General features: G+C 39.5%; 1 protein-coding gene across 1 annotated transcript in view; it reads left to right on the top strand.

Annotated features, from left to right (window-relative positions):
* Positions 1–14,558, top strand: part of PDLIM1 (PDZ and LIM domain 1) — a 48,579-nt gene that overhangs the window by 19,444 nt on the left and 14,577 nt on the right. The window contains exons 2-4 of the mRNA XM_049764315.1: positions 3,175–3,326; positions 5,337–5,421; positions 14,228–14,427. Of these exons, the coding sequence (XP_049620272.1) occupies positions 3,175–3,326; positions 5,337–5,421; positions 14,228–14,427 (437 nt within the window). The remainder of the gene's footprint in view (positions 1–3,174; positions 3,327–5,336; positions 5,422–14,227; positions 14,428–14,558) is intronic.

Below are 14,558 nucleotides of genomic sequence, written 5' to 3'. Positions count from 1 at the left end.
TTATTGGGTGAGAAAAAATTATCAATGTAGGGACAGGGTGTTGACTATAGAGCCCCTGGTTTTATAGCCAGTGATACATTGTCCTCCAAGCACTTCCAAGAATCACCTTAGAGCAGTGCAGGTAAAGACAAATAAATAAACTATTGTAAAACCAAATTATATTTTCAAATATTTTTTTTGTTTGTTTGGTTTTTGGGCCACACCCGGCAGTGCTCAGGGGTTACTCCTGGCTATCTGCTTAGAAATATCTCCTGGCAGGTACGGGGGACCCTATGGGACACTGGGATTCGAACCAACCACCTTAGGTCCTGGATCGGCTGCTTGCAAGGCAAACGCCGCTGTGCTATCTCTCCGGGCCCATATTTTCAAATATTCTTTATTGCTTCTTTCTTTTTTGTTTTTGGGTCACACTTAGCGGCACTCAGGGGTTACTCCTGGCTCTCCATTCAGAAATTGCTCCTGGCAGACTCGGGGGACCATATAGGATGCTGGGATTCGAACTGGGGTTCGTCCTGTGTTGGCCTCTTGCAAGGCTGTGCCATCTCTCTGGCCCCTTTTATTGCTTCTTTTATTTACAGAGGTAGTTTAAGATTATTTTTAAGAAAAGAACTATTTCAGCAATATATAATTGCAAACATTTCGTGTGCAATTTTTCAATGTTTATCTATGTATCAATAACAAAAGTTAATATTTTTTTTTTTTTTTTTTGTGGTTTTTGGGTCACACCCGGCAGTGCTCAGGGGTTATTCCTGGCTCCAGGCTCAGAAATTGCTCCTGGCAGGCACGGGAGGACCATATATGGGACGCCGGGATTCGAACCGATGACCTCCTGCATGAGAGGCAAACGCCTTACCTCCATGCTATCTCTCCGGCCCCAAAAGTTAATATTTTTTACGGAAATAATTTCTTACGGTACAGATTGTTCTCTAAGTGTGTGTGTTTAAAATATAATTGGAGGGGCCAGAGCGATAGCACTGTGGTAGGGTATTGTCCTTGCACGTGACTGACCCAGGACGGATCTGGGTTTGATCCCCTGTTCCCCAAATGGTCCCCCAAGCCAGAAGTGATTTCTGAGTACATAGCTAGGTGTGACCCCCTAAGTGTCACCGGTGTGATCCAAAATCCAAAAAAAAAAAAAATTGGTAAGCTATTTTATGGAAGTAATTGGGTCAATAGAAGGAACATTAGCTCTGGCTCAAGATTTGAGTTAGGATTTGTTTGTTTGTTTGTTTGTTTGGTTTTGGTTTTTGGGTCACACCCGACAACACTCCTGGCTCGACGCTCAGAAATTGCCCTCAGCAGGCTTGGGGGACCATATGGGATGCCGATATTTGAACCACTGTCCTTCCGCATGCAAGGCAAATGCCTTACTACTGTGCTATCTCTCCGGCCCCCTGAGTTAGGATTTGAGGCTCTGTTTTTTTTTTTTTTTTTTTTTTGGTTTTTGGGCCACACCCTGTGACGCTCAGGGGTTACTCCTGGCTATGCGCTCAGAAGTTGCTCCTGGCTTCTTGGGGGACCATATGGGACGCCGGGGGATCGAACCGCGGTCCGTCCTAGGCTAGCGCAGGCAAGGCAGGCATCTTACCTCCAGCGCCACCGCCTGGCCCCGGATTTGAGGCTCTGTAATGCTAATTGGGTGACTAGTAATAAAATCACAAGTTAGCTAGGTACTTCTTCTAAGCCTCAGACTCTTACATTGTAAGAGAGGATTGGTATTTCTTCTTCCTCACAAGGGTATTGTAAGGTTCCAGTAAGATGAAACACAGGAAATATCTTTTTGTAAACCATATTATATAGTATAAGAAATTGAAATTATTATTATTATTATTATTTTGGTTTTTGGCTTACACCCAACAGCACTCAGGAGTTAGTCCTGGCTCTGCACTCAGAAATTGCTCCTGGCAGGCACGGGGGACCATGTGGGATGCCAGGATTTGAATCATTGCCTGTGCTGGATCTGCTGCTTACAAGGCAAACGCCCTAATATTGTGCTATCTCTCAGGCCCCAGAGATTGTTATTATTGAAACCAATCATTTCAGCCTTTTTTACTTTTCATTCATTTACTTATTTTTGGTTTGGGGTCATACCCAGTGGTGCTCAGGTCTTACTCTTGGCTCTGCACTCAGGAATCATTCCTGGCAGTCTTAGGGATCATATGGTATGCTAGGAATTGAAACTGGGTTAGCCTAGTGCGAGACAAGCATCTCATTTCCTTTCTCTCTGAGGCTAAAAATGGTTAAATATGGGGTAATAGGCAGTGGGGGTGAGAGTAAAGGACTAGAAATGAGCCTGTAAGGTGATGAGCAAATGGGGGAAGGAAAGTATACAACATAGACATTCTGTATATTGTAAACCATAGAAGTACTCTCTCTCTCAGGCCTTCTTTTTTCTTTTATATTTTTAGCCACTAAAATTTTTGTTTTGGGGCTAAAGCGGGAACAGTGGGTGGGCATTTTCCTTGTACACAGCCAACCTGTATTTGATCAATGGTACATAAATGGTCCCCTGAGTACCACCAGTGTATACCTGAGCACAGCCAGGTATAGCCCCAAAACAAAAATAATTATTTTTATTGAGTCACCATAAGATACAGGGTTATTGATGGTGGAGTTTCAGTTATATAATGTTCCAATACCCATCCCTTCACCAGTCAGTGTTCATTTCCTGCCATCAGTTTCTCCAGTTTACCTCCCATCACTCACTTTTCCTTTTAGGCACTATGGTTTGCAATACTGTTGCTGAAAGAGTATCATGCATATCATTTTACCTCCTTTTAGCACCCAATTATTGTCCAGGGTCCTCATCTTCAACTACTAGCATCATAGTGGTCTCTTCTCTGTCCTTACCTCACTTTCCCACATAATTACTATTGTCTTTGGGTATTATTATCACATTATGGTTTTTTTTTTTATATTCCACAAATGAGTGTGATCATTCTATGCCTATCCTTCTCCCTCTGACTCATTTCACTCAACATGATACTCTCCATGTCTATCCAAAGTAAGCAAATTTTATGACTTCACTTTTTCTAATAGCTGTGTGGTATTCCATGGTGTAAAATACCACAATTTCTTTATCTACTCAAGACAACAAGTACAAAACTCACACATAATTACTTTTTTAAAAAAATATGAGTAGTAATAACTATCCTGTTTGCTCCTTTTCTTCAGGTCACTCCTGGAAGCAAGGCTGCTATAGCAAATCTATGTATTGGAGATATAATCACAGCCATTGATGGGGAAAATACTAGCAATATGACACACTTGGAAGCTCAGAACAAAATTAAAGGCTGCATAGACAACATGACTCTCACAGTAACCAGGTAAGTAACCACAGTTGCTCGTGAGCACTCCCATTAATTTTTTTTTTAAATTTAGTTGGTCTTATTGAATCATCATGAGACACACAGTTCCAAAGTTGTTGATGGTTGAGTTCCAGCCATATATGTTCCAACATCCATCCCTTCACCAATGTACAGTTCCTGCCACCAATGTCCCTAGTTTGTGAGAAAGTGTTGCCTCATTTGGCTCAGAATCCTCAACAGTTCTAGCTTAGAGCTAGGATCTTATAGGCAGGGCTGAGGCTGATGGAGTTTCCTCTCTACCTTTCAGTGCAGACATCTTTCTCTAAGGTAGTTGCATTTTCATTTGATCCAACACTGCTCACCAACATTTTAAGGAAGTAAAACCTATTAAACATGTGGGTAGAATGTACTAAAAAATGTCTTCCTGGAAACCACTGTGTTTACTTAGGATGCTGTTCCTGCAATACTGCACAAAATAGTGGGTACTGTGCCAGGAAGTTTCAATACAGAAAAATAAAGAAAAAGTCTTTCAACACTTCAAAGTGCTGAGTATATATTCTCTTATAACTTTTAAATTTGCTACAAAAGGGCTGGAGTGATATAATACAGCAGGTAGGCTGTTTGCCTTGCAGGTAGCCAATTTGCATTCAATTCCCAGCATCCCCTACGGTCTCTCCCAGGAGTGATTCTAGAATGCAGGCCACAGATGTGGCCCCCAAACTAAATAAATAAATAAACATGCTCCAAGAAGAAGAGCTGGGGTTCCCATTCTCAATAGACTGTTGAGGAAGGAGAATGAATTGAGAATTGTGATCAGGCTAGAATTCCCATTCTCTTTCCTTTAGTCTTGGTAGGAGTCCTGCAAAGCCCTGATTTTCTTTTCAACTTAACTTTAAGACTGTTTTTTATTGGATCAAGTTCACATTCTTCATTCTGATCTGTGATCTTTTCCTGTAATGGTTTTTTAAAACTTTCAGTTCTTTGCTTAGTATCTCAACTGTGAAATATAATTATCACTTTGTTTTTTTTAATATTTTCATAGGTCCCAATCTTCTCTGGTGCTCAGGAGGTCTGAGATCCACTCCTGGTGATGATCAATCCAACAGTAGGGACCTTATGATTTACTTGAGTTACATTTAGTACCAGAGATTGAACTCGTGGTCTTAAAAATGCCAGGCATGAACTCTCTTGAGCCATATCTATAGCTCAGGTTTATTGTTTTCTTCTTCTTTGTACAACTGATAAAAACCAAGTGTGGTCAGCATGGCAGAACTTTTGTAACACTTCAGATCTCTACCTTTATGGGAAGAATACCATTTTATCATTACCCTTCAAAAGGACAAGAAGCCCTCATTCTTATTTTTATATTCACCATAGTTCAAATCTCTACCTACAAGTTCTAGACATGCAGTCATTTTTATTCATTTATCAATAAATTGAAATAGGTACATCTGCTCTATCTATCTATCTATCTATCTATCTATCTATCTATCTAATGCTAGGCACTCTGATAATTTCAAAGATAAATACAGCTTTTCTCTATTTGTATGGAAGAAAAAATGTCTAATGAAAATTGACTAGACTAAGGTTGTTTCTTAATTATTTAATCTAGACTGTGGATCAAATCAAGCTGTAGAGTAAGTTGGTTGTTTGATTTGGAGGAGGTCTGGGAGAAGAATAAGAAAGACTCTTGGGTCTTGAGCAGAATTGGAACATTAGGAAGCACAAGGAAGAGTTATGATTGGTGTCAACTACCCAGGGTGCAATGGAAGAAGAAACAGAAGCTGCAAGAAGTCAGAGCCATTGGGGGAAATCTCTGGGTTAAGCCTGTGTAGCTATAAGAATAGATGTCATGAGCTTAGTGCTTTTAGGTTCTTACATTGGCAGTAATTTGAAGGGGAAGATGGTGGCAGAGCACTAATGGCTCAGAGGCTAGTGGTCAGGCAAGAGAGTATTTGTCTGCTCTCATTTCATAATATGTAGCTGCCTGAACATAAATGTGTCAACAACTTTCTCAATCTGTTGCAGATCTGAACATAAAGTCTGGTCTCCTTTGGTGACAGAGGAAGGGAAACGTCACCCATACAAGATGAATCTAGCTTCGGAACCCCAAGTAAGTATTTAATAAGTGCTACAGTGAGGATTAGCAGTCTCCTTGTCGTCCACCGTCTTTTCTGCTTTGAACACAGTTCGTGTGTTCCAGTTTTTTCCTGCTTAAAGGCGTGGGAGAGCCAGTGACATAGCTAGCACCTGGCCCTTGATTAGTGCTTCCCATAAGGGAACTGTCAGGGGAAAGAGCAGGAAAGCCCCTAGGCTGTGACGTCATGGCCTGGGATAGGAAGGCTGTACGGGAAATGGGGGAACGCCTTCCCATACACAGCTGAGTAGTAGAACTATATCAAGTTTGGTTCTTGAGACCTAGGCCTTCCAGGAACGAAGTGGATATTTAATAGTAAATTCTGCTTTTCCCAATGAGTTAGAGGATGGAAAGTTCTACTTTTGTTAAAGTCAGACTTCTAGTGAAATCATAAAGTAATGAAAATAGTTCGTACTGAAAAGTATGCAGAATCAATGCTAATGTGTTGGCTATAAGGAATTTCCTAAGACAGCAGACCACTTGAAGATCTCATATTTGGGGCCCGGAGAGATAGCACAGCGGCGTTTGCCTTGCAAGCAGCCGATCCAGGACCAAAGGTTGTTGGTTCGAATCCCGGTGTTCCATATGGTCCCCCGAGCCTGCCAGGAGCTATTTCTGAGCAGATTGCCAGGAGTAACTCCTGAGCACCGCCGGGTGTGGCCCAAAAACAAAACAAAACAAAACAAAAACAAAACAAAACAAGATCTCATATTTGTCAATACATTTAACTAGTTTGATAACGAATCAAAATTACTGAAAAGGCATATTATATGAATAACTATCAGTGAATAGTAGTCTTTTGCCTACTAAGAGAAAAAGACTTCTAGAAGAATGTTTATAGCATCATTGTAGAGTTTATCAAGCCTAACATGATGCTTTTCACAAAATTATATGTTGAGTAAATTACTATATTGCTAGTGATAAGTTAATAATTAAATTGGTATTGCTTTGGAAAACTTATAAATTGGTTTGTGGTGGTTATACTTTTAGCCCTGACTGAAGATTTGAACTTTGACCTTTTTTCTTATAAATTTAGAATCGTGTAGGGAAATATTTATTTTATAATTTTAAGGGGACACATCTGCTGGTACTCAGGTTTACTCCTGGCTCTGTGCTCAGGGATCTCTTCTGGTGGGATTAGGGACCATGTGGGGTGCTAGGCATTGAGCCAACGCCAGCCACATGCAAGTAAATGTCCTACCTACTGTTTCTCTACAGCCTACTGGGAATTTTTTTTTTTGTGTGTGTGTGTGTGGTTTTTGGGTCACACCCGGCAGTGCTCAGGGATTATTCCTGGCTCCATGCTCAGAAACTGCTCCTGGCAGGCACGGGGGACCATATGGGATGCTGGGATTTGAACTGATGACCTTCTGCATGAAAGGCAAACGCCTTACCTCCATGCTATCTCTCCGGCCCCGGGAAATATTTTTAATGGTGAATTGAGATATAATCAAGATATCCTCTAGTTAGCAAGTTTAGACATAAAATGTAAAATTGTATAAAATTGAACTCACTGAGTATCTTGGTGTGGGTAAATTCAGTGATTGTATTTAAGACTATTTTTCTCAAAGGAATTTCATTAGCGTGTCAGACTCATATATTTTCCCATTAATATAAAATATCATTTTTAAAGATAAAAGTTTCCCTTTAAGGATAATTTTGCATTGAGATTTCAAAGACATGGGCATATTATTCTAGAAAGCTGCTTTAAGGAAAATTATTTTTCTTTTTTTGTGGGGGAGGGATGTGTGGTCTCCTGATGCTGCTCAGGAGGTCTGGGAACTCCTTCCAGTGTTTCTCCACCTACCCAGCTAGCGGGTCAATGCAAGGGCTTGAGGATGTGATATAGTTCAGGCCTTGTGGTACTGGGAATTACTTGGGGTCCCTTTAGTCAAGGGCTACACCCAGTGATGATGGAGACAGTGTGATGTTGGGGATTGAACTGGGGTTGGCTGCACGCAAAGCATGAGCCTTCACCTCTGTACTATCTCTCCAGGCCCAGGAAAATTTTGAAAATGACATTCAGTGTATAAAGTGGCAGTTGTACATACCGATGCCATTGTTAATTCTGAATTCTCAGGTAGTTCTCAGCCACTACATTAAATGTACTATAAATTGTTAAGTTTTAATGTGTTACATTATCACATGTAATGCAAAAGGAATATTTTAATTTTATTATCTAAAATTCTTTTATTTAATTATATTAATTCCTAAATTTTAGTTATACTTTTAATATGTTTTATAATTGAATTTTCATCTTAGTGTATTTAATGTGGTTATCCTGAAATATGCTGAAAGAAATTATATTCAGTCTAAAATATGTTACAATGCTTTCATTTCTTTTTTTTTTTTCTTTTTTTTTTTTTTTATTTGTTTTTTTTTGGTTTTTGGGCCACACCCGGCGGTGCTCAGGGGTCACTCCTGGCTGTCTGCTCAGAAATAGCTCCTGGCAAGCACGGGGGACCATATGGGACACCGGGATTCGAACCAACCACCTTAGGTCCTGGATCGGCTGCTTGCAAGGCAAACGCCACTGTGCTATCTCTCCGGGCCCAATGCTTTCATTTCTATATTGCAATAATTTTTGTTTTGAGTCCAGTAGTGCTTTGTTCATATATAAAACACTACTCATCTCTCTTTAAAAAAATTGCCTCTTTCAAAATCTTCTGTTTCCTTGGGGATTAAGGTTATTTGAGTAAGAGTAGAGTTCCTATAGAATGAAAAGATCTGTTAGTTCTTGTAGTGCCAGCCAACACCCCAGCTTATCTGAGGTCAGTGTAGTTACACACCTAGTTTATATTTCCTCATTATTGAGTTTCCTTGGAGACTGATAAATACAAAGTCCAAACAATTACATCATCCCTTCCAAAACGCAGACTCTGAATTAATCACCTGACTTCTGAAAAAACCAGTATTCACACGGACTTAGAGATATTTCTTTTTATGTACAAAACAGATAAAATCTCGGAAGACCTCTATAAAGTGAAAACCAGAATATCCAACATTAGTTTCTACTGATTTCTAATCTGAGAGAGGGTGTGTTTTTCTGGAAGAAGAATAGGAAGGGGTCCTGGTGGAATGCTTGCTGGATGCCAAGCACATTAATATTTCACACTCCGGCCTGGTGAAAGCAGGCTTTCTTTTCTTCTGTGATAAATGGAGGAAACATTTGTTTGCAGTACTGTTTGATTTCCAGGAGCACCACTTGACACTTCTTTGTTGCATGACACCACACCATTCCCCACTTCTTTCTAACTGGACTCAGGGAAGTAGACCTTGTCCAAACAGCTGAACAGGAAGTGGTGTGAAAAAATTCAACCAAGACAAGGACTCTTCTCTGGTGTTCAACATCCTCCTCTGCTCCTAGGAATTGCCTTTGAGGAGGAGTGAGGAGAGAGGCAAGCATTTTACTCCAGACTGCTGCTGCAGTGTAACTGTGGGTGGTTGTGGGCACAGTTCCCAGGTTTCCTAGCCACATGCCCACTGCCATTAATGACTTTCATTATTTCTTGGAAGTAGTTATGTGCTAAAGTTCATGTCACCATTCTTTAGTGGCTACTCTAGAGTGTATTTTCTGGACAAATTATACTTTTCTCTCATGAATTATCTATATATTTAGTTTTTGTTCAATGTGGATAAGGTCAACTCAACATCATTCAGAGAAAACATTTTTACATACTATCAATTCTGAAGAGGAGGACTGTTAGAATTGTGAAAGTGAAATTTTCTTTTGTTTGGTTTTAGCCATATCTGGTGTTGCTTAAGGACAGCTTCTAGCTCTGTGGTGGGGATAGGGGCTGTATGCCATAAACCTTGACCCCTGTACTAACTTTCTGGTCCCTAAAAGTGAAATCATAATCATAAAAACATTTTCATTTTTTAAAAAATTTTATATTAATAATTAGTTTTCATCATATTTTCCAAGTAAGCATGAAATATTGAAGGGAGGGAGGAAAGGGTAAATATGAATTATTTGCAAAGCAATTGTTTTTTTGTCATGATAGCCAGTACAGAAATATCTGGGTGTCCAGGGCTCAGGACAGACACTGAGCACAGTGGGCTGCACAGAACATACACGGTAGTAGTCTTTTGTAGATCCAGAATCCTTTGTGGAAATCATCTTACTAATGGAGTTGCTAGTAAAGCCAGGCTTTAATTTTTTTTTTTTTTTAGAAAAGGAACTCTGTGAAAAAGTTGTTAGGGGTGTTTATAAAGAAGCTCTGAAATGCAGCTGCAGTTATCCTCTCACAGATTCCCTGAGGTCTGGAGAAGGTGTGAATTTGTTTCCTCAAATTACAAAAAGAAGGTAATGAACCTATGAGGAACTCAAAAGTCTTTCCAGGCCCCGTCCCTTTAACAGGTGTCCTCCAGATTTCTGTCTGATTAGCCTGTCTTTTTTTCCACAAGAAAAGGCATACATTGGGCTGGAAAGATAGTTTTGGCCCTGTATCCTGCTCAACTTGGTTTGAATTCTTGGCCAGGGGTTACTCCACCCTCTGGGAGGAATAGTCCTTGAACTCTGCTGAGTAAAATCACCACCCCTCCAAATAAAAAAGAAAAGAAAAAAAGAAAAAGAAAGTAATAACAGATCTTGAATCTCTCCTCTTCTGCCCAGCAATGCTCAGCAGTCTTTGGCCTCTGCCTGGTCAGCAGCCCCTTTGCAGAAGACATCCCACCCTCTTAGCTGACTTCTCTGGCTCATTTTATTCAGAGGAATGTATTCCCATCTTGTTTGTTTTGGGGACACACCTGAGGGTGTTTCTGTGCTTCTCCTCACTTTGCGTGGGTACTTTGAGGTTGCTCCTGGTGATGTTAAGGATGCATACAATCTGCCCATTGATGTATCTCTCTGCCTCCTCACTATTCTTCGTTGTTTTCGTTGTTGTTGGCATTTTTTGTTAGTAGGCATCTTGACTTGTTTGCAGTTCAGTTTCTTCATTAGCACCAGAATAGTAGAAAAAATTAACAACAACACAGAAAGTGCAGATAGGAAAAATAAAGGTAAAAGCAGAAAAGAGTAGTACTGTGTTCATTGCATATGATAAATAAGATAAGGGATAGGCAAAAATCTGATGAAAAATTACTCCTAGACATGTGTTTTTTTTTTTCCAGGGGAGGGACTGGAGAGATAGCATGAAGGTAGGGAGTTTGCTTTGCATGCAGAAGGACGGTGGTTCAAATCCTGGCATCCATATGGTCCCCCGAGCCTGCCAGGAGTGATTTCTGAGCCAGGAGTAACCCCTAAGTGCTGCCGAGTGTGACACAAAATTATAAAAAAGATAATTTTTTTTTCAGGAGAGATCAGTATTTCAAACAGTAGACTGAGTAAAAAGACTGACTCTCACCAATGTGTATAGACATTACACAGTCTGATGAGCAGCAGAGTAGGCAAAAAGGCAGAGAACTCAGTTTCTGGTACAGCAAAAACAAACATATGGACAAATTAATAAATAAAGGAATGAGTAAATAAATAAATAATATTCACAAGAAGGCAAAGAAGTGAAAATTTACTCTTTGCTGGAGCTGAGGCATCCACTTTCCTCTGCCCTCATACTTTTCTGCCTCTGGTTCCAATTTTCTGTATGTATATATGAATATATATGTACATATATGCATATATGTGTATATATATACGTTATAAATACATATATTTATGTTTAATGACTGAATATAATTTACTCAGTAATACTACATAAATATAAAACTAAACAAGTCTATAGAGCTAATTAAGTTAATATAAAATATAAGATCAACAGAAAAAGTTGAAGGAAAAAATGTAATAATCAACAAGTATAAAACTTAAAAAAAAACAAAACTTTTAGGGCCGGGTAGGTGGCGCTGGAGGTAAGGTGTCTGCCTTGCAAGCGCTAGCCAAGGAAGGACCGCGGTTCGATCCCCCGGCGTCCCATATGGTCCCCCCAAGCCAGGGGCGATTTCTGAGCACATAGCCAGGAGTAACCCCTGAGCATCAAACGGGTGTGGCCCAAAAACCAAAAAAAAAAAAAAAAAAAAAAAAAAACTTTTAAAATGTAGGGGCCAGAGATAGCACAGTGGTAAGGTGTTTGTTTGCCTTGCATGTGGCCAACACAGGTAGGACCCTGGTTTGAATCCTGGCATCCCATATGGTCCCCTGATACTGCCAGGAGTGACTTCTGAGCGCAGAGCAGAGCCAGAAGAAATTCCTGAGTGCCATCAGGTGTGACTCAAACCCCCACCAAAAAACAAAAAACACCGACCACCAACAATAAAACAACTTTTAAAATGTATTAGAATTATTAAAAAATAAAACTCTTACGCTGTATAGAAATTCATAACAATAAACTAATTATAATAAGAAAAAGAAGAATGTGAATTAAAATTTAGTTTTATGAAAAATATGAATATATTTGTAATTGTCAGAAAATTCATAGCACTAAATAATTATATCCCCAAAGTAACAAAACCATGAGAATTTCATAACCTCTTAGTAGTATAGCCTACTTTAAACATTTTCTTCATAATTTCTACCAAACTCATATTTATAAGGCAAGTCTTATGGGTAAATTATAAAAATGGATAAATTATAAATTTAAATTATGGGTAAATTATAAAATGGTTACAAAGGAAGATAAAAATTATATGATCATTTTACCAGTGTATAAAATGGATGAGAACTTCTTATATAAAATATCAGCATACATATGCATAGTAAAATAAAATTATTATAATTGTTATTGAAAATAGTAAGATTTATTCTGAATTAGATAAAACATAAGTTGCTATAGTATGCCTTAAGTGGGAAATAAAATTGCCATGATATCTAGAGAATAACAGAACTTTTTAAAATAAATTCTTTAATTGAATTACATTGAGATACTGCATTTGCCGGCGTATAAGACGACCCCCTAAATTTACAGTTAAAACATAGGTTTAGGCCTATTATATTCGCTGTATGATACAGAACGTTCCTGTGCTGCAACTGTATGTACCACAGTGAGCCAATCCAACAAGCAAAGGTTCAAAGGGTATACTGTAATAGACTTCCTCTCTGACTCTGGCCCATTTGAGCAGGCTTTTGACAGTGTAGATTCGAGTACAGAACATTGTATAATTTGCATGCATCAAAAGCTTGCTTGGATTGGCCAAGTTAGAGAGGCGGTTCGAGCAGCCTTGCAGTGATTGGTGCAAGATTGAGTTGGAAAATTCGTTTCGTGGCAATATCCAGATGATTTTCGTTTAGCGGCATATCGAGATGTTTTTTGGGATATACTCGGTGTATAAGATGACTCCTGATTTTTGGTTGACTTTTTTTTCATTTCAAAAGTTGTCTTATACTCCGGCAAATACAGTATCTAGTTACAAAGTTGTTCATGGTTGAGTTTCAGTCATTCAATGTCCAATACCGTTCACCAGTGCACAATTCCCAACACCAATGTCCCGGATTCCCTCCTGCCTTCCCACTGCCTGCCTCTATAGCAGGCATTTTTTCCCTCTCTCTTATTTTTCCTTTTAGACACTATTAGTGAAATTTTCTTTCTCTCAAGGTGGGAAAGAAGAAGATGAGAAGAAGTAATGGGGAAATAGGGGTTGGAGCTTTGGTTATACTAATGATGTGGGAGTGTGGTAGAGTTATACATCAAAGCAGACTCCATTGTACAGTTGCAAACATGAGGTCTAAACTGCAACCACCAAGTTTTGTAATGCGCCTGTCAAGATGTGGGAACACTGGTGATGGAAGCTGACACTAGTGAAGGGACTGGTGTTGAAATATTGTATGCCTAAAATCCAACTATCAATGACTGTAAATCACTGTTTTTTCTAACTAAATAAAAATTAAAAATACAAAAATATTTTTCTATTTCTCTTATTTTCCAGATGTTATAGTATTATTTTCTATTGTTTTTCAGATATCATGGCAATTATTATTTTCCACTTTAATGCATACATACTGTCGTAATTTGTATATTTTTAATTTTTCTTTTTTTAAGTTAAATTTATTTTAGACACTGTGGTTCATAATACAGTTACTTTTGGCATTCAATATTTTAACACCAATGTAAGAGACCCCATGATTCACAAACTTGGAAATCTGCAGTGCTGGGCTGATGATGATGAGTTCATATGGTGACAATGTGGTTCATAGGGGCCCTCTAAAGGGCCCCAGTGCCTTCAACTGTGAGACCCATATGCCACTGAGTTTTTTCTGCTCATTGGGCCTCTTTTTGAAGGGTTATGAGTCTCTGGTGTTTGCTGCTTGCTCAGACCTGCATAAAGCTCTGGATTGTGGGTATGGCTGCCAGGGACTTCTGGAAGTATGAGGGTGGGAAAGCAGGTTGTGGAAGGCAGCTAGGCCTGGCTCCAAGGGTCCCAAGAGATGCCAGCTCCAGCATACCTGGAGCATTTGGTGATTAAGATTCTCTTCCTCACTGTCTTTTACTCCTACTCTGCCCACTGCCTGTCTTCTCCTACCTTAATCTTTCTGAAAGATGCCCTAAAAGGGTATTTTAATTTGACTTGGATTTTGATAAGTCCAGGCATCTAAGCGTGCCCTACCAAATAGGACTCAGCAGAAGGAGATCAGGCTTTCCTGGGAGTCAGGAGATAAATCTGACCTATGGAGATGTATGTGTGTCCCTCTCTTGAGGTTTCTTCTTTCCTTTCTGCATCTAACAAAAATAGAACATTTAATGAGTGGCATTGAACCATTCAACTAGAGCTCTTCTCCCTGCACAAAGCCTGCACTCTTCATGTCAGTATGTGCAATGGCGACAACTCTGATTTCTTCTCTGATCTCTGTCAACAGGAGGTCCTGCATATAGGAAGTGCCCATAACCGAAGTGCCATGCCTTTCACTGCATCACCCGCCTCTAGCTCTTCCCCCAGGGTCATCACGAACCAGTATAACAACCCAGCTGGTCTCTATTCCTCTGAAAACATCTCCAACTTCAACAACGTCTTAGAGTCCAAGACAGCAGCAAGCGGGGAGGAGACAAATGGCCGAGTGTAAGTAGCCTTCCTCCCAGGAAGAAGTTGTCTACTTTTGCTCAGTTCTTACTTTGTTCCTTTTTCTCATCTTTAAACTATGTTCATAGAACACCTGTACTGTAGGTTGTTGCTAGAAATAAGAAGTCAAG

The sequence above is a fragment of the Suncus etruscus genome, chromosome 17 (assembly GCF_024139225.1).
Source record: "Suncus etruscus isolate mSunEtr1 chromosome 17, mSunEtr1.pri.cur, whole genome shotgun sequence".
Classification (NCBI taxonomy): Eukaryota; Metazoa; Chordata; class Mammalia; order Eulipotyphla; family Soricidae; genus Suncus; species Suncus etruscus.
The sequence above is the reverse complement of the archived record's forward strand: the minus strand, read 5'-3'. Positions and strand labels throughout refer to the sequence as shown.